Source organism: Equus quagga, chromosome 1, assembly GCF_021613505.1.
Source record: "Equus quagga isolate Etosha38 chromosome 1, UCLA_HA_Equagga_1.0, whole genome shotgun sequence".
In the NCBI taxonomy this organism is placed as follows: Eukaryota; Metazoa; Chordata; class Mammalia; order Perissodactyla; family Equidae; genus Equus; species Equus quagga.
In genome coordinates, this window is record NC_060267.1 from 160,900,063 (window position 1) to 160,924,887 (window position 24,825).

Below are 24,825 nucleotides of genomic sequence, written 5' to 3' on the forward strand. Positions count from 1 at the left end.
GCAGTGGGCCACTCAAGAGACACAGACACGGTAAGTGTCTCTCCTCTTAAAAAATCTCTCACTGACGGGCCGTGAATCTTTATAAAACTTCCCACAAATGCAACAATTCTAAACATCTTCAACAAAATGCTTAAGAGTTAAGAATTAAGGACATAGTCGATGGTCATCCATTAGATTATATACTTGCCCTGGTAAACATAATCTGCTAGAAGAAAACACACCACCCAAATGAGAGCTTTTTAAAATATAATTTAAAACTATTTTTGTACCAGTACAATATATTAATTTTACAAATGTAAAATTTTATCAGCTGTTAAAGCATTTGCAAAAACCACACATCCTACTTCAGCTTTATTGCACAATATCTATAAGAAAATATTAATTTTTAAATTAGAAAACATAAAAATGCTTTCAATATAGAAGAGACAATCTGATTTCAAAGACAATACTCTATAAGAATGTCTACCAAGAAAATAACAGACTTTCACAGGATACCAAGCTGGACAGATGCTTCGGCAGATCCGGTACAAAGCACTGTTTAAAACCAGTCCAAGATACTTAATCCAAACTGTATCATCATTCTTCATTAGAAATCTAGATGCCATTCAAGGTGGTTTCTTATACTTACAAAAGCTGAGGCATTTTTCAGTGAGAGCATTCTGAATATCTGTTACATATTAAAAACAATACTTCCAACTTAATAGCCATTTGCAGGTTTTTTTCCCTTCATGCAGATTATCTCTGGCAACTGTTTTTAATGACTATTAAATGATCATTTTAATTCACTTATGCTGATAGAAAACATCAAGTTAAATACACTTTTAAAACCTAGTCCTTTACAAAAATCAGTTTATAAATTTGTATCATAAAAATTAGTGTCGAGACCATCAAGATGGCCTTCACTTGTTTTACATTAGTTGGTTCTCCCAGAGTTGGGATGGCAGATGTCCCACTTTTCTATGTAGTGTTAATCAGAAAATAAATCCAAGCACTAAGCTGGAATCCCAAGACAGGTTACTCAGGTTGTATGATGGCTTTAGTGGGATATTACCCTGGGTCTATAAACCAGCGTAGGTGTTCAAATACTGACAGCAAATCTTGGTGGTAATTTAATTAATTCACCTCAGACAATGAATATAATCTGGAGATGCAAAAGGAAAAATGTTCATATAAACATATTGGTGAGGTTGTGTGTATCATGGAACAGGAAAAAAAATCCTCATTTATCAGAACAAGGATTCACCAAATTTGATACACATATAGATTACACGTTTTCCTATTAAAGCACGTTGATTCGATCTCAAGTGTTTTCAAATGTATGCCTTTGTGGCCAGGAAATTGCCTTTTGGAACTTATGGCCTGCATAAGCAAAGTCAAATATAATATTACACACTTGTGTAGAGAAAATAATTATTAAAATAGTGGTTATGCACTCACAAGTTTGTTGTAGGTAGACAGAATTATCAAAAACCCAGATGCTTATAAAAAAGTTTGCATTATTTAGAATTTCTTCCTTAGGAATCAAAGTAGTTGCTTTTCTGGAACTGCATTTTTCAGAACTGCTCAAAGCACCTCATCTAGATGAGTGTTTTTAAAAAATATATATAAAAAGTCTACAATGAGACTTCAAATATCACATATTTCACCTTTTACGGGCTTTTTATCATGTATTCCTTCCTTAAAGTCCTTCAGAATAAAATAAAAATAAACTCTCACATTCCATTATAAAAAATGGAAACATTCACGGTCTGAAAATTTTCTGCATTCCCCCAAATCTTGGTACTATGTGCAATTTCCTCACATACAGGTTTTGAGGAAACCCCTGATCATCTATTATTGAATATTCAGCTAATGGACATGCCATAGAAAATTTACATTAATAGTAGTAAATAGATTAAAATCTATTCCATAAAATAAAAACGTTCTATGACTTCAATTTAAATACATATCGGAAAAGCTAAAAGGAGGTTTTTTGTTTGTTTTTCAAAAGTGCTAATTATTACATTTACAAGTATCTTCAATACATTATGTCCAATTCTTTGTAAAACTAAACCACCTTGCTTTAGGCACACTGCTTGATGAGTTTCTAAGAAGCACAGGGGAAAGAAATCACTTGTCAATTAATCCAGCTTCCTTAATTTTACTGAAGAAGAATTTCTCCAGGATATTGGCACATTTGTAGTATTCACTCTCAGGGGGGTTGTACTCTTTGCAATTGGTAAAGACTCGCTGTAAGTCTGCCATGAATAATTTCTTAGACACGTAGTACCTATTCTTGAGGCGTTCGCTCATGGTTTTCAGATCTGCACAGGAAAAAAGAATATTAGCAATCTTTGACTCCTTTCAAACACTAGCTGACAAAAGTGAAATTGGGAAAGAAATCTATGTCATCGGTTTGATTACATTTTTACCATCCCAATGCCTTTGTTTAAGAGAAATTCATATAATCAAAGAAAACAGTTCTTAAATTTCATGTTCGTTCTTTTGTGACGGTTTCTTGTGTAAAATCACAGCATTTTAACATTGAAGGAACCATTATTAGTCATCTGGCTCAATCCCCTATTCAGCACAAGGGAACTAAGTAGATTAGCAGGGGTAAGTATGGTGAGCTAAGTACTGTTAGCTAGTCATTCAGAATTACACAGAAGAGGCTCTATCTACACGGAGCAGAGCAGGTGGAACACTTGTATTGAATCATTTCATTACTTAAATAAAAACAATGAGACTGAGTTTGTTTCACTAAATTCACAGTTGTTTTGGTGTTGCAGAGATAAAACTAAAGCAGAAAAACTGATCATAAATACATTTGCAAATACACCACTGACCTTGCATGTAAAATGGTTCAAACAAATTTAATTTCAGGCTCCATCAATGAAATAAGAATGATAAACTTTACTTAATAATCTATTTCCTAAAGCAAATAAGCCTTGTGAGACTATTATAAAAAGAATATCTTCCCAATACCTACTTGCTTTAAATTGTATTATTTTACGAACGAAAATAGTACTTCATCTAAACTTATAAGAATACAATGTGGCTTCTTTAATTCTTATTCTCAGGACCATTTAAAGAATTCCATGCAGTTTAGAAGATACTAACATTTGTCCACTTATAGGTCCCTAGTTGTATCTAAGTCTGGTTCTATCACTAAGATTTATATTAACTATACATGGCAAAATAAGTCAAAATTGCTGAATAAATACTTTTGACAACCAGAAACCCAAATTCCCACTATATCACCAAATTTTCCAGAGGGAAAGAGACTTACAACTAAATACATTGGTATTATCATTTAATAATATAAATACATTTATGTGCATCACCCAATATGGGGAGAAATTCATATGCATTGAAATCCTAAATCTACCACCAAACACCAAAGAAAAAAATGAGAAATATCTGTTCCTGCCTATTTCCCTTGATTAAAGCCTATCTCGGTTAGAGGTATGTCATCACATCTGTGAATTCAACTTTCAATTTCTTTCTTCTCTAACTGAAAGTTTCAAGGGAAAGAAAAATCGAAATGTGTTAAGATACACAAAGGCTCAGCAAATACCCAACTAAATCTATCACCAGAGCATGACTGACCAGATGATGATGTTCTCTCATTTAATGAAAAAAGCACAAGGAAATTGTGCCTCTTTAGGTAAAATTAGATGCTTACCTTCCTCCCACTAAATGCCTACCACTTAAGTTTGTAATGGTTTAGAAAGAAGAGACATGCAACTAAAAAAAGAAAATGAAAACGAAAAAAAGAATTAAATGACACAAAAAGTTTATCCAAAATTTTCCAAACTGTTTCAGAAGGAGGGAGTAAGAAGAGAAGGGGAGAGCCTAAAATACAGCAGAAACAAAACAAAAATCATAGAAGTGTTTGGACCTTTCTGAATAATTACAATCAATTCTGCACATTTCCTTTCTATTCTAAAGTTATAGATAACACCTTTCTTCCTCTAGCCTTCTTACATTCTTTCAGTTGACCAAATGGCATGGGTGAAAAAAAGAAGGTGATTAAACATCAGTGATAACCAAATATGGAGATATCATTAAATTATTCTATTTTCATCTCCCACCATCTTGGGAAATCTGGGGAAACAGGAAAACCTTGCCTAGCAATCCACGTGTGGTAAGAAGACACGTTGTACCCAACTATTCAGATGCTGTTCTGAATGTGACTCCCTAAATGAAACAGGTTAGATCTCATTCATGTGTGAGAAAAGAGTTTTTTAGGGAATGGGGGAAAGAGAAGAAACGTTTTTAGAAAAAGCCGAGGAGGCAACAATGGAGAAAAGTAAAATTATTGATTTGTCAGTCTTGTCCTCAAAAACATGTCAATCTTAGGGGTAAGGCTACAACATTTCACCCAGCACCTAAATGCATCCCAAGAAACATATTATTGCTCCACTAAAGAGCACCATTTACTGTTTCAATTAACTTTGTCTAGCATACACCTCACCCTACCACTGGCCTTGCTCAATGGGGTCAATTTTCCCCTCATGAGCATTCAGCAATGCACACAGGTGGTAGCCAACTGGAGAGGCCCACAGCCTTGTCAGGCTGGACCAGGCAAAAAGCTTTCAGAAAGCAGGCTGTTAAGTAAGCTACGACAGACTGGACCTGCAGGTCTCAGAGTACATGTGGACAGGGGTTGAAAGAGAATTATTCTCCCCAAACTCACACAACCTCCCATGAGGGTTTCACAAAAAAAAAGGGCCACATAACTGACTGAAAAGAAAACATTTCAGCTAGTTGTCTGTCATCTGCACAATTCCAAATTGGTTTAATTTGGGCATTCTCAGTTCATTCAATTAATAACTCATTTATTTGATTCAATTAATCATGGTGCAGGCACAGCAGCAAATTCCACAATTCTACATTTCTAAAGCCATTTTTGTTTGTTTGGTTTTGGATGTGAGACAAAGCTTAAAATAGCAGCATAAACAGTGACACTAACAGTATCCACCAAGAGCATGGAAAAGCAAGAACTGCATTAACCAGAATTTTTCCCTCTGAAAGTACAGCAGTCAAGCAGCTTACTCTAACTTCTCTTGTATTGCCTTCAAAAATTCTCAGACAGACTCTCAAAATACATCAAGAGGACAATCTGAGGCTTTTCCATTTGCAGCCAACCATGTACAATATAAGCAAGGTCACGTGCCAACAGCCTGCTTTCAGAGCTAGTGCTGTCTGCAGTTCCCCACCTGGGCCTTCTGCATCTGGTGATGTTGGTGTGTAGGCTCTAAAAGACAGCTGCAGAATGTCTCTAAAGAACACAGCCACCCACTTCTCCTTTACCATTCTGCTCTGATATCACTGCCCTCCACGGGAATGTGGAATCCCACCGCCCTTCATACACATCCTACCCTCCAACAGAAGAGTACATCAACCTCAGCACCCATTGTCCCCCACACCGCCATCCAGAGAGTTTTAAAGCTATACTTAGAAAATGTTAATGGCATTACCCATGGGGAACCTTATAACTTCATAATATCCCGGAGCTTCAGTTCTCTTCACAGGTTCCATGAAGGGCCAAGCGCTTTGATGGCTCTTGAGTAAAGAAAAAAGTAAGGTATCTAATATAGAAATTCCATGTGGGAAATCATTTCAAAATATTTGCACGAGGCGAATGAAGAGAAACCACGCACCTTCACCTGCTGGAGGATGCTCTTGAGCGTGCTATACAGCTGGTCAGGGTCTTTGGGCTCTTTACTTGAAAGGAAAAGAGTGAACAACAAGAAACAACAATTAGTTTGTTTTTTTTTTTTTTAAAGATTTTATTTTTTTTCCTTTTTCTCCCCAAAGCCCCCCTGGTGCATAGTTGTATATTCTTAGCTGTGGGTCCTTCTAGTTGTGGCATGTGGGACGCCACCTCAGCGTGGTGTGATGAGCAGTGCCATGTCCGCGCCCAGGATTCGAACCAACGAAACACTGGGCCGCCTGCAGCAGAGCACACGAACTTAACCACTCGGCCACGGGGCCAGCCCCAACAATTAGTTTTTTATCCTCCTGCCAGGTGATTCCTATTCAGGTCATTTTTACAAAAACCTAAAATTAAGAACTATTCCAGATTTTTTATGAAAATTTGAAACCCAACAAGCGTTGAACAGGTGGTTACAATCAGTTTGCCCATTTTCTCTAAGTTGCTGGGAGGGGAAAAAATCACTTCCATTAATATCTCTCGCCCATCACACTTACCTTTTTTCTTTTCCACTCGGTTTCCAGCCTGTCTCTCCTATATGTCAATGAAATTAAACACTGAATGAGAACTGCTTTTGGTCAAGAGAATAACATAATTAATACTTATTAAAAATGCAATAAATGACAGCCATGCCTCAAAAATATCTATTTCTAGGAAGAGACTGAAATTAACTGCCATTAGTGACTTCCTTATACATCTAACAACACGAAACACTTCCTAGACTGACAACACTGCTGTATACATTAGTGTTTTTTAAAGCAGGAACCCCAACTTTTCATAGGAAAACATAAAAAGTAAGTCTGTCCACTACTGTGGGTATGTATATATTTTAAGCTCTAAGTCACAGTTTTTGCGAATCACCATGTGAAAGAGTTAAGCTGTTATTTTAGCTTAGAACAAACTCTGTCCTGGTCTCTATTTTGTTTGGCGAAGACCCTGCTTGTAATGCAAGACGGTTTAGTGCAGCAGAAAGAAAACACAGTCTGGATCCAATAGAACTGGATTTGATTTCTCGCTCTCTCCTTAAAAGCTAATTTACTCTAGAAAAACTACTCAACCTTTTGTCTCTATAGTTTACCAATCTATAAAATAGAACTCTAAAACTTAGGCACTGTTATCCCTTTCAAGATTAGTTGATGCATGTAAAAAAAAGCAGAAGAATGCCTGGCACAAGCTGCCATTCACTGATTTGGCAGCTATTAAGCCATTAATAGGGATAATACAGGGAAGTCAGATTTCTGGGTCTGCCAGTGAAACTAAGATCTGCAATAGGGTAGATTTTGTAATGAAGAAATATACCTTGTCTACATATCTTTTTTTTTCTGGAGAATTTTAGCTCGTTTGATTTTGTGTTGTTTATTAAATCTTCAATATACTAGAAAATCCTGGATTTGAACCGAATGAAAGCACTGATATTTGATAGTTCCTCATCTACAAAAATAGCTACTTTGTATGTTTAATCCAATACAACTCGCCTCTAACATACTCGCAGATAAGAACCCTTGGGAAAATACTGTAAAATAGGGAACTTGAAACAAATTATATGCTTTCCAATCATCTTTTCAAGACGTTTGGGGAAACGAATTTAGCCAAGCCCAGCTCTATGCAGGTTGCACCCACGACGGCAATGAGACACAGTGTGGACAGCAAGAAGTTTGGAGATCGAATTGGGCTGATTCTAATTCTAATTCTAATTCTGACAGTTGCCAGCCAGGTGCCATTTAAGGTTAACCATCTAAGGACTTAAGCATTCGGAGACTCAATTTCCCCATCTGTAAAAGGAGAATTCCCCTACCTTCAAGGTCACATGTGGGTGGCCCTAGCACTGTGCTACAAACCGCAGGCGCTCAATAAACATGGACATTAATAACCATAACAAGGGGTCACTGAAGCTCTCTTTGGTTGATTTGCATTGGGAAGTAGAGAAAAGAGACAAAAGGAAAGCATTTGCTGCCTTCTTAAAAGACTAGAAATAACACAAATGGAGACAGGCAGGGCAAAAAGCTTTCCGAATCACTGCACCTTGGTAACTGTTTCAAACACATCTCGCAGTATTACCAAAAGATTTTGCTTTTAAAAGAAGATCTATACATACTAATTCCAGGAATGCTTTCTATCGGAATCTGTCGAACTCCATCTTTAAAACATGAAAGTCCAGGGTAGACTTTTCGAATCTGGGCTTGTTTTCTTTCTATCAGCTTTTTAATTATCTGTAAAGCACAGGAAGAAAATGGGTTTAAGGACAGAAGTCTGCGGCTATAGTTTAAGTCAGTCAACCTAAGCAGTCGTTCTTCCAACAAAACCAAGTCTTCAGGAAATAAAAGGGAGAAAGGGGTGAACGCTATTTAAGAGGTAAGCCATGAAAACATGCCATTACCCCATGCCCACGTAGTATCATTCACACAACTCTCTGAACACTTGTCCTCTGCCACCCAGAAAAGCTGATCCTGAGGGAACACACTGCCCGAAGGGCCCACTGTCCTCTTTAGCATCAGAGTCAATTATTTCGCCCTGCTTTTCCGCAGAGCCTCTGCCAGAGCTAAGGTAAAGCAGGCCTGTGCATCTGCTCCCCAGTCAGGCGTCGGCACCTCTTACATCCCGGGACTAGGAACTGTGCCCGCAGACCCAAGGGCAAATGAATAGGCTCAGAAAGTCCCCACAGCCTGGGAGGATGGCCTTACTGTTATTCACATTTTTCAAGGCTTGACCTCACCCTATGCTATTTGCATCAACAAAGCAGCTCTAAAGAGTTGTTTGTTAAGGCCACACAACCACAACCACAATGTGAGGGAATTTTGAGAGGTGTTTGTTTTATATAATTCCTAATGTACTGAGGTTACCATCTCCAAAACAGTGCAGTTTTCCCTTTAAAAAAAGAAGAAGAAAAAAAAAACTTAAAAACCACCATCCTGAAATCAACCATATCATAACTAAATTTTGGAAAAGAAAAACCAAAACAATAACAGCCATCAATTTAATTCAAAGAAGAAAACAAAGAATTCCAGTTCCTAACTGCTTGATCTCAAACATATTGCCGGTAAACGCTGCAGCATGAATTCATAATCCCAACAATTAAACAAAGAACTTCACAAAATGAATGGGACTAGTAAAAGGACACTCCTGTAAATCTAGCTCAGCGCTGTCCAATAGAAATATAATGCAAAACACTCACGTAATTTTAAATTTTCTAGTAGCTACATTTTTTTAAAGTAAAAACAGGTGAAACTGACTTTAACAATATATTTTTATTTAATCCAATATGTCCAAAGTCTTATCATTGCAGCATAATATCAATAGAAAAAAATTATGAGATATTTTGCATTCTATTATTCATACTGGTCTTCAAAATTGGAGTGTACGTTACATTTACAGCACATCTCAACTTTGACCACACACATATCCAAGTGGCTGCCACTTTGGACAAGGCTGATCTAGATGGATGCTCTCCCTTTATTTATAAATCAAAGTCTTTTGTAAAAAGAATCCCAATGGCAATCTCTTAAATGGACACCTTCAGAAAATATAATTTCAATCATAATTTGAAAAGTTTTTTCTCTTTACCAAGGATACTCTCTAAGGTGATACCTGACTAAGCGGCTTCCATACCCCTCACGTAACACCCTGAAGGTGGTGGGCTCCTGGTGAGTGACCGGTGCCTCCAAGGATCACTTTGGAGAAAGAGGACATTTTACTTCTGTTCCAGTCTCCTATCTTCACCACCCTAGAAGCTGTCTTCACTTCCCCACTGTGTCATCATCTTCCTCTCCTCAAATCCATCTCTCATTTGCTGTCAGTTTTAGTTTTCCCAAACAGAAAATTGGGGGAGACTACCCCATCTTTAATATGTCACCAAGTCTCAAAATGTCTTCTTACCAAAAGTCATATTGCTTTGCTTCGCCCTTACTTTGGCCCCTCAAACCCAGGCCCTTGTAGTCTCACACATGGATTAAGATTTAAGAACTATCCCACCTCCCAGCCCACACACACATATGCACACACATACACGCACACACACACACACACTCAATTCTACCTGCTTATGGCCTATTCACAATTTCTCAAATAGTAGCTTCCATCACCCACACAACTATGGTCCCAGTTGTTCATGCGCCCATGAATCTACTTATGTTGCACTCTGAATTTCTGCTCATGCTGATTCCATTACCAGGCTGTCCAATTCAAAACACGTCTCCCACAAAGCCATCTCAGATGATGCTAGGCTGTTACGGACCCTACCTTTCCCTTGGAGTCATCACTCACAAAGCAGTACTCCACTCCCACTCTCTACTCCACCTGTCCAACTGTACCAGGTTTCTCTCTCCATCCCCACTAACCATAACTATAACTTATTCTGCTCTTGTATGCTTTGGGGGCTAGGGAAGTCCTCCATATATTTAGTTTGTTTGCTACCACCATTAGTCCCTGCCTTCCTCAAAGGGGTTTTCAAAGTTGGAATAAATGATACTTGTGAAAATAATTTGAATTCTGTGGAAGAAGATACTATGTGAATACAAATATATTATTATGGTGACTTCAAATCTCTTTTTTTCCCAAATCTCTTTTAAAAGAACTAGGTTAACAGCTCCAAGCCAGCCTCAGCCATTCAATGGTGTGTGTTAGAGAAGGCTGGAGGCAAAGAGGGAAGGTGAGGAGAGACAGAGAAGAGATCCAAGAGGAGAGGAGAAAGAAGAAGAGAGAGGGAGCATTGTCTTCTAAAAACTTGACTGCTTTGGTTAGCCCTGTGCTTATGGCTTTCCCCATTACATGGGAAGAACCAACAGATCTGCACTATGTGAATCTGCAGACCCTGGCAGGGGAATCCTGCTCTCAGCTTACACTGTGGAGATGAACCGGTGCTGCTGGGAGGAGGAATTAGGAAAGCGCAGCTGACTGCACCGTGATGGCTTTAGTTGGCCAGCAGCCTCTAATGATGAACAATGAGCTGCTGAATTCAGACCTGCTCATTAAGCCCCAAAGAGAACAATGAAGAAAGCTAGCTCTTCAGAGAGAGACAGAGAGGAGCCTGCTGGGCTTTTATTAACTCTCCAAGTACCCTATTTGGAATTCTCTCCTAGGCTGACATCTTTGACCAAGAAACAACAAAGGTTGTTTTTATTTTCGAATTTGAAAAAAGCCTTTTGCTCACATTCACAGGAAGAATAAGAGCAAGTTTGAGCCACTGTTAGTAAAAGGAAAATATTTAATGAGCACCTACTATGCGCCAGACACTGTGTAAGGAGCTTTATGTCTGTTACGTCAGTGATGGCCGACAAATAACTAAGAACTGGGATTAAGGGACATTAGTAGAAACCAGAAAACAAAGACAGGTTTAAGACAAATGTCTTTTTTAGTTACTTGGTAGAAAAAAGTACACTAGAATGACTAACAGAATTATAAAGTGGAATTGATGTGGGATGACACAGCTGCAAACTCCCAGTTTTTGAACTCCAATGAATTAGGGGGAGCAAAGAGGTGATCCTGGGTTTAACACACAAAGTTCACTCATTTAATAAATGGCCTATGTGTACTCCTCAATTGTACCCTGTTTATGATCTTTTCTCTGTCTTAGAGAAATGTAAAATTGCTATATAGTCAAATCTATTAACTTTTCCCTTTACTTCTTCTCCGTTAGTTCATAGGCATAAAAGACTTCACCCCAAAATCAGATAACAAATCACTCAATACCTAGAAGTATAAGCCTTCAGAACTGGCAAGGTAAAAGGAGAGATTAATACACACTAAGATAAATGTTTATGTAAGAGGATAAACACTTAAATTCAAATAGTTGGTTCAAACTAATGCTAGAGAAGTTGAAAGGAAGAACTGGAACACAGCTGAAGAGGTTCAGTTGCGTGTGTGTTGAGAGAGGGAGGTCAGTAATGGCCCTGGAGAATAGTTTAAAAAGGAAAGAAAGAGATAAGTTTGGTAAGGTTGCTTGAGGCAGAGTGTTAAAGGCCTTGAGGATGAAGTTAAGATACGTGATCATACTTCACAAGTTTTGCATTTTACACCAATTTAATAAGTGTTGACTCTGTCAGGAATGGTGACCTTGAGTGAAGACAAATCGATTTCAAAGAAGAAATCGATGCAAACTGAGATTATGACACCCAGTACACCCAGACACACAATAACCCAGAGCCCAAAGATTCACAACTCACCCCAACTAAGACTGGCCTGTATAGAAGTCACGTGCTTACCTCCTTCTGCTTCTTAATGATGACAGAAAATTCTGTATATGGGATCCGTGGATTCAGCTCACATCCCATTAAAGTGGCTCCTTCATAATCCTTGATGTAGCCAACATATTTGGTTTTAGGTATTTTAATTTCTTTGGAGAAACCCTGCAAAGCAAATAGATTCACTCATATGGGCACTGTGCATTAAATACCTATTGAGTGCTAACTATGGGCTGAGCACCGTGCTAGATATCAGGATATACTTCTTACAAGTTCTCATCGTGTGATTCTGGGAAAGACTAGTGGGAAACCTTTCCATGAAGTTCAAAAACATCAAAAATTAATCAGTGAAAATAGGAAGGAAGACAACATAAAAAAATCCTAGTGACACAAAAAATATTTAAAAGTTTTTAACAGAAACGGCTATTAAGTAAAAATAAGGTTAAATTTTGCATTAAATTGCACAACTTTTCCCAAAGTGGGGAGGGGGGCCCAGGATTCTCAACAAATCAAAAACTAACATTGACCTAAATTTTGAAAGCAAAGCATAAAATCAAAAAATAGAGCAATTAGAAGTTTGATGTTGAGAAAACGAAACCACTAATTTACAAGCAAAAAACTTCCAGACCATCGCAATGTGTGGTTGCTTCGGTGACATTAACGCTTCGCAGTGTATTCATTTACATACTTTAAGCTGTAATAACAGAGTGCTACAGGGTATATATTCGTATATTTATAATATAAACATAATTTTCCTTACAGTGCCTATTTCAGTTCTTTGTGGAAAATTACTTGGACTTCAGAACTATCAGCAGCAGTTTCCTGCCTCCCCTTTCAGCAAAAACTTATTTTCCAAGCAATTACTGCCAGCATCCTCAAAGGGGACTACAGACAAGTCATTTAAGAACCACGGCCGAGACTTCATGCTTTGCACTGTAGTTACAGCCCAGGAAAGCAGACATTCAAACCCTCAGTAAAACAATCCCACTGAGTTCTTCCAAGTGAGGTGTTTTGTTTTGTTGTTGTTGTTGTTGTTGTTGGGGAAGATTGGCCCAGAGCTAACATCTGTTGCCAATCTTCCTCTTTTTGCTTGAGGAAGATTGTCACTGAACTAATATCTGTGCCAATCTTCCTCTATTTTATGTGGGAGGCCACGACAGCATGGCTTGATGAGTGGTGTGTTGGTCCACACCCGGGATCCAAACCTGAAAACCTGGGCCGCCAAAGCGGAGCACATGAACTCGACCACTATGCCACTGTCCTGGACCCCCAAGTGAGTTTTCTTCCTAAAATCACAGGGGGCCAGCCCTGCCGCCGAGTGGTTAAGTTCTCATGCTCCGCTTCAGTGGTCCAGTGTTTTGCCGGTTCGTATTCTGGGCGCGGACATGGCACCACTCATCAGGCCACAATGAAGTGGTGTCCCACATGCCACAACTAGAAGGACCCACAACTGAAATATACAACTATGTACTGGGGGTGTTTGGGGAGAAAAAGCAGAAAAAAGAAAAAAAAGATTGGCAACAGTTATTAGCTCAGGTGCCAATCTTAAAAAAAGAAAAAAAAGAAAATCACAAATACAGCCCAAAGAATGGGAAGAAAATAAATAAGAAATTAATTATCTGACCTCAGAGGAGGGAAAGCTTTCTAGTCACATAAAACATATAAAAAAAGAGCTTAATAGATTTTCTGTAATAAAATATTTAAAATTCTGTACATTAAAAACAGAGCCATAAGCAATGTTGAAACAAATGACAAACGGGGGAAAATCATAAAACAAAAAATTAATATCCTTATATACAAAGAGTTCTCGTAAATTAATGTAAAAATAAGTAATTTAATAGAAAAAGAGGCAAAAACAATGAATTGGCAATTCAAAAAAAGAACAAGAAATACAGAGGATCAACGAATAAGAAAAAAAAGTCAAACCACACAATGATCAAATAAATGCAAACACACAATTTGTTACTTAGTGAAAGAGTGAAAACATATTTTTCAATAATCAAACTCTTTCCTGGGCTCCCTCATATATTACTGACAAGAACAGAAATTATTTAAGTATTTGGCAATACATAACAAAAACCTTAAATATGTCTGGAAGCAACTCTACTTCTAGACATTTATTCTAAGCAAATTTCCATAGATGAGGGCAACACACACTCACACACATATACTCACACACGTATACTTACACACAAGAAACCCCTAAATGTCCCCAAAATGTGGTACCAGTTTAATAAATTATTTTCTATTTATACAACAAAATTCAGAGAACCACCAAAAGTCATATGAAAAAATAATCAGGATATATTAAGTGAAAAAGGCAAGTAATTAAATTACATACAATGCAAATTGATTTTTATATTTATACACACACACATGAACACACACACAGAAAAAATACTAGAAGGGTATATATCAAACATTAACAGTACATTTCTCTGGGTGGCAGAATTACAAGCAATTTTTCTTTCCTTCTTTCTGTTTTACTAAATTTTTCATAATTTCTACAATAACTTTACACATTACTTTTGCAGTCAGAAAAGCAAGTGACAAACGTTTAGGAATTATAAAACATTATTAAAAAAGTAAGCAGCCAAAAGATAATACTCAAAAAGTCAAACTGAAAACTTCTGATAAGAAGGGACTAAAGATGGCAGCCAAGCTCCCAGCCTGCTGTGTGCTATAGAACCAAGACTGTCTGCAGCCTTTCGTAAACCTCAGAATTTCCTCTCTGCTGTCAGTAATGGAGGCCCTCCAGAGACTGAATCTATTTCTCTCATTCATGGAGAACACTACTCACCCAGGACTGGGAATTTCTCCTTAGCCTGGGGAGAAAACCATATTTTAGAATGTTAGGATGCAATACTACACTTCACTTACAGATGACATTCATTCATTCATTCATTCACTCCACAAATATTTATTTAGTATTTACTATATGCTGGTCATACCCTCTACTCCACTCTGAAGCTTACTTCTGGCTTAAGGCTTACAAATAAATGTATGTGCTTCTTATAAGTAGAAACACTGGGGAAAAAACTTACTTGGATGAAGGTTACCTGAGTGCATAAGAAAAGAAATGACAGAACAATGCTGCACAGTGAAAAACCAACCTGTTTCTTGAAATATCCAATTGCATATTCATCCGCATATGTGAGGAAGTTCAGGATGTCATGTTTTATATGATATTCTTTCAAATGATTCATCAGGTGCGTTCCATAGCCCTGCATGGAAGTTAGTACACACACAAATATATTAGGTTCTCGAGAAAAGAAACTCCTAAAAATTCACTGGGAAACGGAAAATTTAGCAGTTGGTACTTTGATGTATTTTACCAGTATAATACTAACACCCTTTCTTGCATTTCTGAACTTTGAAAATGAGCTACAAAACCAAAAAATTCAAAATCCTAGAATGGTGGTACAATCAGCATCTGAAAAAACAAGTCTCTGGTTCTTTGAAAATAACACACTGAGGCTATAAGCTGCTAGTTCAATCCTAAAGATCACTTGCTGAATATTAATAAAGAAGTTTCGGCAGTGAATATTGATTATGAATTTCTGCTTATCTTTAAAGTATTTGAGAACCTAAGATGAAAAGAGCAATGTAAAGTGCTAATCTTCACTAGAATATTAACTAAACCGAGTGCTTCCTGTGAACTACAAATCAGCAATCCTTCTAAAGAACTGTATCGTCATATACATGGGATTTTCAACTTGGCTGGAATAAATTCATGATGGAAATAAGAAAAAGATCCAAGCACCAGGTTTTTCAGTGATGTACAAAGCTTAGAGAAAATCTATATATATAAAGTGATTGTTTTAGAACCTCATAAAAAGAGGTGAAAGTAAATCCAGAGACAAATGCCTTCACATAAATATTTTAGAATTTGGTGGTCCATTTTTCTCAAGAACTTGCACGTGCTTACAGGTATAAACTCACGAGACTGCAGCACCTCAAGGGGAGAAGGATCTTCGGAAGTCATTTGGTTTAGCTCTCTATTCCATGTGAGGCTAGAAGACTTCTGCCATCTACCCTGAAAAGCTGAGCTGCTAGAATGCCTCCAATATAGGGTGACCACTTAGTCCTTCAATAGACCAATTCATTGTCACACATTGTTATGCCTGGGAAGTCCCTCCTAATGTTCTCCTGACATCTGATGCCTTGTTATTTCTACTTATTGACCTTAGTTCTACTCCTACAGTAACAAAGACTCATTCCTGCTCTTAACAACTCTTCAAGCCCTTGTAGACGACATGCTCTCACTCACACCCACCCCCACCTCCCAAGTCCCAGGCCAAACATCCTCGAGGCTTCAGTCATTCTTCATACGGCAGGATCGGAAGACCCCTCCATCAATCTAACCACTCTTTTCAGGACTCTCTCCTGTATAACAACACCCTTCTAAAGCATGGATCCCAGGACCAAGCGTAATGATAATCAGGATGGTCTGTCTGGTAAATAGGAGATCAGTATTACTATTTCCCTCTTCTGGAAATTATTCTTCCATTGAAGTTCCCCAAGGACACTTTAGTTTTTCCCAAATATATCACAATACCGACACATGGTGAGTTTGAATAAAACTCAGATAAAAAGACGAATGAGATATCTCTCTCCTTGAAGAGAAGAGAGTAAAATGGGGACGATAAACATATCCATACATAATTACACTACAGCACTGCGCTGTTCAATATAGTAGCCATTAGTCACATGTGACTTTTAAGCAACTGAAATGTGACTAGTCCAAATTGAGGTGTACTAGAAGTGTAAAATATACACCAGGAAAGTTTCTCATTAATAACATTTTATACTTATTACATGTTTAAATGACAATATTTTGTACATATTAGATTTAATAAAAAAAAATTTCAACTGTTTCTTTTTACTTTTTTAAAAATATGGCTACTAGCAAGGTTTAAATGACATATTTGGCTTGCAATTGAGGCTCACAATGTACTTCTATTACACAGCATTGGTAGAGAGTGATGTATTTGTACTGACAATAGAGAAAAAGGCTGCAGGATAATTAAGGGGGAGAAGAAGGAGGGTATAAAAGAAAAAAAGAATGCTTAAGCTAAGCCTTAAAAGAGTTTGTCAAATAGAAAACAATGTAAGAATATGGTTTGGAAATCTAAACGTAAGGAAAAATGAACTTATCCAAAAATTTTATAGTGGGTTTATAAGCTAGGGGTACAAAAAGGCTTCTTAAAGAAAACATAAAATGCAAAAGCATAAAGGAAAGGACTGATTATTAAGTAGACTATCTCTAATTTCAAAACTTCAAGATTTCATAAGCAATTTGTGATATCAAAAACAAAAGACAAATGACAAACTGGGAGGGTGTAATTGTGACATACTATAAAGAATTAATATCAAGAACTCATAAATATCTTCTATAGGACTGACACAAAAAAAAGAGACAGCCTAAAATTGTCAAAGAATAGAAAGAAGTAATAAATATAACCAAGAAATATAAAAAAGCTGTTCGGTCTCAATAATAATCAGAGCACTCCATCAGGAGATGCAATATTTGACTCAACAGTATCTTTAAGATGGTGCACAGTGTCAGAAATGGATGGGGAAATGGTACTTTCCAACACCACTGGTAAAAATGTAAATTGGTAAACCCATTGAGAAGGGCAATCTGGAAATAATTTTTTAAATTTAGACTGGCCATATTCATTCATGCAGCAATTCCACTTCTCAGTGACTAGAAAAACATTTCCAAATAGAGCACTGTTTGTGATAGAAAATAGTTGGAAATAAACATAAACATCTTCAATAGGAAATGATTATATAAATTATGATGCATCCACATTATGAAATACTACATAAAAAGAATAAAATACCTCTATATCAGCATTGTCTAATAGAAATTTCTGCAATGATGAAACTATTCTTTATCTGTGCTATCCAACATGGCAGCCATTAGTCACATGTGGCAATTAAGTACCTGAGTGACTGAGGAACTGAATTTTAAATTTTATTTAATGCTAATTGATCTAAATATCAATTTAAATAACCATATATACGCACTAAACTTGAAAGATCTCGAAGATCCGATGGAAAGTTTTTTAAAAAAAATTATGTACAGTGTGAATTCTATGAATGTAAACAACAAAACACAGTCATTTCTTACATACAAGTATATTTCCACACATGTAAATAAGTAGAGAAGCACCCAGAAGGCTGCACACAAAGCTGAGAACAGCAGGATGGCAGGGGAAGGGAGAGCGGGGTTTTTTGATTTATTTGAAAATGTATTTGTGTACGACCTAGGTAATTAAAAATTACTTTTAAAGAAAAATGGAAAAAGCTGTAGAAAAGAGAACAGTTGGCTAGTTGGAGGGAACTGCATGTGCACAGGAATAGAAATGTCTAGCATTTAGTAAGAAATGCATTTTCTGGTGAAACTCAGTTTAACATAAATGGGTTGATGGAAGAGAGCTAGGCTTTTGTTGTATACATCATCTTGTAAGAAGTTAATAGAACTATAAATTTTCTCCCCTTTGCCTACAATCCAATGATTTTACTCAAGAAGAGTGATAATGGTTCTTTTCTAAAGAGCTTCTCAAAACCTGCATAAGATATTTTTCATCAGTGGCCACTAATCTGTCACCTCTCCAAAGAAATCGTCCAGATTCCAATTGCTTGTGTAGGGGCTGTGTCTTTTAACTTGAATCCTTTCTGTGTCTAGTACTGCAACCGGCAGTAGTGGTAGCTTAAATATTTCCTTAATTAAAAAGGCATTAACAACATTAAGCTATTATATGTAAATGTTTAGATTTTCACTCCAGAACTATTTCCCGTGTTTGTATGTCTTTACTTTTAACTGTCACCAAAAGGATTCTTTTCCAAATCCATCTGGTAACTTCAATGTTTATCTAAGTATTTATTATGATAAATAAATATTAGCTATGTAACTTTAAAGTTGTACATAATATCAAATCCAAATAGTTCTTAGATGGCACGATATTCTAAAACCAAGTGAGGCACTTCAAGGAAATTCTCAAATGTTATCTTGTGCGTACTTTGAGAAAGATAAATTCACATACAAATCACATTCCCAGGAATTTGTCTATAAGCTTGATTCTCCAAAATGAATGGATGCAAATTTTAAAGTATCATTGAGCTAAGATCTTTAATACATTAAATAAAAATTTAAAACTTCCACGTATGAACTTGCTGTCTACACAAATAAGTGCCACCACCAGCAACTGGCTTCCATCAAACTCATCCATTCTATTTAATTTTGAAAGACTAATCTTCATTTTTTAAAACTAGTTTCAAGTCACTTACAAAAAGTGGCTTTTTTCTAGTTCTTTCTACTGAGTTTGTGATGTTTGGCCAGGTTCCGTCAAGTCTTTAGAAAATTACATGGTTTGGGAAAAAAATAAATTGCCCTTCTGGGAAGTAATAAGACAAAGCATCCAATTCATATTAAATACCTTTAGTTTCCCTCTCGGATCCCGACAAGTGTCCAAGTCAACCTTAACCAACCTTTCCAAAGAAGGTGGTTGGTGTAGCTTTCTTTGAAAACAAAAATTAGGCAATCTTTTTCTGGAATTATAAACCAAGGACATATTTTCCAGCTCCTCTCCCCATGAAAAGCCAAACCAAAATTTCCTTTTCAATAAGTTCCTAAACTCTGGACACTTGGGATTGTTTCTCATTTTGGCTGACCGGGAATTAAAAAATGATAAGCATAACAACAGCACCATCTAAAGACATCCTGTCAGAATTCCTTGAAGAAGAGCCAGAGATCAGTTTCAAGCAAATGGGAGCCCTCAGCTTCCCCAGTCAGAATGATGAATGCAAGACTGATGAATTTTGTTTGCCCTTTGATGCTCAGTACTATGAGTCAAAGAAAAAAAGCCCCACTTGTGCTTTGTGGGAATAAATTGCAGCAGCTATAATTGGCACTGTGACCAGAGTAAAGCTGGTCATGAAAGCAGAAGTACCCACAGCACTGGCTGCAGCCCTCAGGCAGAGAATGAGTCCCTCCAGTGACTTATTTTTGGTTTTTGTAAATGTCCTTGCTTCTTTGTAGCTGAAGAAGTCAACAATGTCCTTAGATCTGCACTGTCCAGTACAGGAGCCTCTGGCCACATGTGGCCAGGGAGCACCTGAAACATGGCCAGCCCAAATTGAGATGTGCTGTAAGTGTAAAATACACACATGATTTTCAGAGGCTTAGTACAAAACAAAGAACGTAGAATGTGTCAGTAGTAATTCTTTGTGACATTGCCTACCTGTTGCGATGACAATATTTTAGATATACTGAGGAAAATAAAATATATTTTTCAAATTAATTTAACCTGTTTCCACTTTTTAAATGTAGCTACTAGAAAATTTAAAATCACATATGCTGCTCACATCTGCACGTCATATTATGTTTCATTGGACAATAGTGCCTTAGACCTTCCAAAAATTTTTCTCAGCAGCCATCTAATCCTGAGCTGCTTATCTTTCCACCATTTGTCATATTTTTGCATGATATTCTTTAGGACTCCCAAAATACCAAATGACTAATAGTCTAAAGACACATTTCCTGGCTCCATTTTCCTAAAAACCGCAGAGTAGAAGACAAGATAATCTAGATCAGAGGTCTTTCTGCCAATTAAGAGTCTAGTGTATTCCAGCCAGACTGAAGAGATGAGTAACACAGCCCAGTTCCCGGGGAGTAAGGGACCTGGCCCAAGAACAGCTGGGAAGGTAAGTTAGACACTCACTCACACACAGAGATACACACCCTCTCCAAAAACCCACATTCCAAACCCTGCATGAATATTTCTGAAACTTAGCCATAAATTTATTCAAGTTTTTCATAACTTCCCTTACAGAATTTCTTTAGTCCTTATCTCCCTTTAGGGACAAGGTCATAAGAAATCTTTCTGAAGTGTAAGCCACCTAAATCATCCTCCTGATCCACATAACACCACATCCTTTCTCGTGGTTCAGTCTCACCAGTTGGATGTGTGTGCATGTGCACAGGTATAAATTAACAATGAACACTTCCCTTCACTTGCCATATACTATGACTATACTTGAGTTGCATTTGGGGCTGTGTGGTGTTCCTTACCTTGCCCAAGGCCCAGCAAAGCTTTGGTAGAACCTTACCTGTTGGTATACGGAACCATTTACTCTCTGTACACACATAAACATACACTCTCAGTGAGAAGATTCTTCTCAGAAAGTCCTGAATTTCACTTTGAACCTTCTCTGGACATGGCACAAAGAGACTCTCCCAAGCTCTGCAGCTTTAGTGAGAAGCACCACATTCTGCTTTTCTTCTATGACCTTGGGTTACCCTTACCTTGACTTGCTCATTTGAGGTTACAGCACAGAAAACAATCTCTGTGAATCCTTGGGATGGGAACATACGGAAGCAGATACCACCAATAACACGGCCATCTTTAATTAAAGCAAGAGTTTTGTGTTTCCTGAAAGAATAAGATTATATCAAAGTTTTACCTATCTTGTTTACATAAGTATACTCTTTGGGATGTTCCTTATTAATCAACCAGGAAAGGGGAGGTGTTTTTCTTGAGTTTCTATGGAAACTTCTTTTATCTAGCCATTATCTTGCTAAACCACTCCTTAATGTGGACTTTTTAGAGCAAGCTTGCCTGCACAAGACCTCATCAGAGCTTCCATCGGACCAAAATGCCAGCCACCTAAGAAGGGGCTGAGGTTTACAAATAAAGAAGAGGGTATGTGAGGAGGTGCTCCCTGGTACTAGAACAGGGGTACACCCAATGCCAAGGGACTCAGAGTAGGGGGTCAAGGGGAGAGCACGAAGTCATGGACAAATGTGGCATATGTTTCTGAAGAGTTTAGTCTTACTCAAAAATATTATAAAAACATTATGGAAAAGAATACAAAACCCACATGTGCAATTTGTCAAAACCTGCATTCTAGAATCCTATCCGACCTTCTCTCCGTCTAAAACGTCACTCTGAATTGTCACGTGTGCTTCATAGTCTATATAGGCTCTTGGGTTATATATGTTAAAATACATTCAATTAGAGAAGTTTTTGTTTTGGGGGGGTTTTTTCCAAAGCAATGGATTTTCAAAGTTAACCTGTCTGATATCCCAATAATTTTCCCAGTGCTTACAGACCTAGGCAACAATGATGCCTAGTTAAGATACCAAAACCAAGAATGTTTTGACTATGAAGAAACTGGGACATCATCTTAATGTTATATTCTTTCACTGCTATGATGAATGTAGCACAGGATAGTCAGCAGTAACTTAAAATATTAAGCTTCATTATTATTAACAAAAAATTTATGACTTGTGAAAAAGTAGTCTTAATGCTTTAGCCATGGCAATTATCTTGATGTAGCTCTGTATCCACAGTGTGACAAGAGGCAGCAGGATTCGGTGGGTGACTACGGCTCACTTTCACTGTCTGAGTAGTTCCTCTTTCATTTAAAAAGGAAGAAGAAAGAAGGAAGAGCAAAGCCCCACTTACGGGTCAAAGACAAGCCGTGTGATGTACTCTTTGGGCATCCGGGGCAGCTGATGGGAGAACACGTTCTGTAGACCAACCAGCCACATCAGAATCTTCTTGTTGGGTTTCTGGTTCAGGGAATTGCCAACCACGTGAAATTCAATCACACCCCTGCGCTCTTCCAGCCTGGCTGCCTCGTCCCTGGCTGAATGTGCTGATAGAAAATTGGTCTGGCATGCAGGAGACAAGAAAAAATTACACAGAGCTCTTCTCTTAAGACAGTGGGGATAGGACATATGATCTCTTCTCTTCTTCGTTTGAATACGATACACATTTGGGGATTTTCAGGGTCTCAAACCACACATACACATTATGAAAACAAAACAGAAAAGGCAAGTAAAGCATTTTGGGAGATCAGAGAATTATACATGTACATGGATATTTGGTGTAGATTAGGAGTCATCAAACTTGTCTGTAAAGAGCCAGAGAGTAAATATTTTAGACTTTGGAAGTCATAAGGTCTCTGCAGCCTCTAGGCAACACTGTTGTGGTGTGAAAGCAGCCATAGATGACACATAATTGAATGGGTGTAGTAGTATTCCAATAAAACTTGATTTAAAAAGGGGGAGGGGAGACTGGATTTGGCCTGCAAGCTATAGTTCGCCAACCCTTGGTTTAGAGGAATCCCATCTGGCTGAGCTTTATAGGACCCTCTGAATGACAGATCCCAAATTCTCATTATAGGCCCAACACTAGCAGTCACGTTCACATTGTTAGCACCTCTTTTTGGAGGACAGGTTTCTTTCCAGAGGAATATCTATTGACCCACTCTCAACCATAACTGGAAGCACAACCTTGTGCCAGCACTTTATGCTCCCCATCCTATTTAATCTAGCCGGTAGCGTGCAGGTAAATGTTCAACAAACAGCTCCCCAAAGAAGAAAAGCCCTAATTGGTAGTACCTGCTTCATTTCATTGTTCTACAGTCAGCTGCCCAGGTGACCAGGTGTCATTATGGTCAATTTCAAGCTACCAACTTTTTTTTTTTGGAGAGGAATATTGGCTCTGAGCTAACATCTGTTGCCACTCTTCCTCTTTTTGCTTAAGAAAGACTGTTGCTGACCTAACACCTGTGCCAATCTTCCTCTATTTTTCTATGTGGGATGCCTTCCACAGCATGGCTTGATGAGCAGTGTGTAGGTCCACACCCAGGATCCAAATCTGTGAACCCTGGGCCACCAAAGCAGAATGCCCAAACATAACCACTACGCCACTAGACCAGCCCCTCAAGCTACCAACTTCTTAACAACCAGCTCACAAAATTCTTGAAAATTCAACAATTGCCTTCTCTGTGCCAATACAAGTCAACTCCAGCACACTACAAAATCCATCCAATAGATTTTGAAATGTGTGATTGCATCCACATTTTGTAGCTGAAAACACCGAGCTACCCTGTAAAGTTACTACATCCCTGAAAGACAAGCATACAAGAGGTACTACAATCTTAAGTCCCCGGGACTGGATATCTAGAAGGAAATGGAAAGGACAGTTTTAAAAGGAGATCTTTCTCTTACAACATTCCAGCTCTCTGAGTTATCCTCAATACCGTAAAATAAATATCTAAGGAAACATGACAAATTAAAAATTGATATTTGAATCTAGCAGGGCCACACTAAAAAAAATTTAAAATATGTTTTGTAAAATAATCTCCAAGCCATTTCTTCATTTCTGGGAAGCTGTGGAAAATGTCTTAAACTACCCTGCCCTTGGATGTGATGCAACCAGATCACAGCAGTACTTCTACTAAAAATGCTTCACTTGAATCTAATCATTACTAAATGGACAGATCCAAACAGAGGGACGTATGCAAAACCAGTGACCAGGACTCTTCAACAATGGTACTACCCTAAAGACCAAAAAAGAACTGGGGAACTGTTCTAGATTAAAGGAGACTAAAGAGATGAAGAGAGAAGAACTAAATGCAAAGCACGATCCCTGGCTGATCCCTTCAAAAGCAGCAATACACCTTAGAAAGGACATAATCCAGATATGTGGGGAATTTGAATGTGGGCTATACATCCAGGGGTCAGCAAACTTTTCTATAGAGGGCCAATTAACAAATATTTTAGGTTGTGCGGGCCATATAGCCTGTCTTAACTACTCAAATCTGCTCTTATAGTGCAAGAGAGACACAGACAATATGTTTCAATAAAACTTTATTTGCAAAAACAGCCAGTGGGCCGGATTTGGTCTGCAGGCTGTAGTTTGCCAACCCATATATTAGACAATGTTGTAATTAAGCTAAATTTTCTGACAGTGGTAACTACACTGTGGTAATGTAAAGAATACTTTTACGAGATAAAGGTGAAAACAGTTAGGGGTGAGGTGTTATGACACCTGTATTTAATCCTGAAATGGTTCACAGGAGAGAGAGAGAGACAGAGGGAAAGCGAATGTAGCATACTATTAACAATTGGTAGATCTAAACAAAGAA

At 37.7% G+C, this 24,825-nt stretch overlaps 1 protein-coding gene across 1 annotated transcript in view; it reads right to left on the reverse strand.

Moving 5' to 3' along the window:
• Window positions 1-229: 229 nt before the first annotated feature.
• Window positions 230-24,825, reverse strand: part of KAT2B (lysine acetyltransferase 2B) — a 94,945-nt gene continuing 70,349 nt past the window's right edge. Inside the window, exons 11-19 of the mRNA XM_046640543.1 lie at window positions 22,353-22,561; window positions 21,191-21,317; window positions 14,988-15,098; window positions 11,896-12,039; window positions 7,794-7,908; window positions 6,196-6,232; window positions 5,646-5,709; window positions 5,463-5,547; window positions 230-2,303 (exon numbers count right to left, since the gene is read on the reverse strand). Of these exons, the coding sequence (XP_046496499.1) occupies window positions 2,110-2,303; window positions 5,463-5,547; window positions 5,646-5,709; window positions 6,196-6,232; window positions 7,794-7,908; window positions 11,896-12,039; window positions 14,988-15,098; window positions 21,191-21,317; window positions 22,353-22,561 (1,086 nt within the window). The 3' untranslated portion in view covers window positions 230-2,109. The remainder of the gene's footprint in view (window positions 2,304-5,462; window positions 5,548-5,645; window positions 5,710-6,195; window positions 6,233-7,793; window positions 7,909-11,895; window positions 12,040-14,987; window positions 15,099-21,190; window positions 21,318-22,352; window positions 22,562-24,825) is intronic.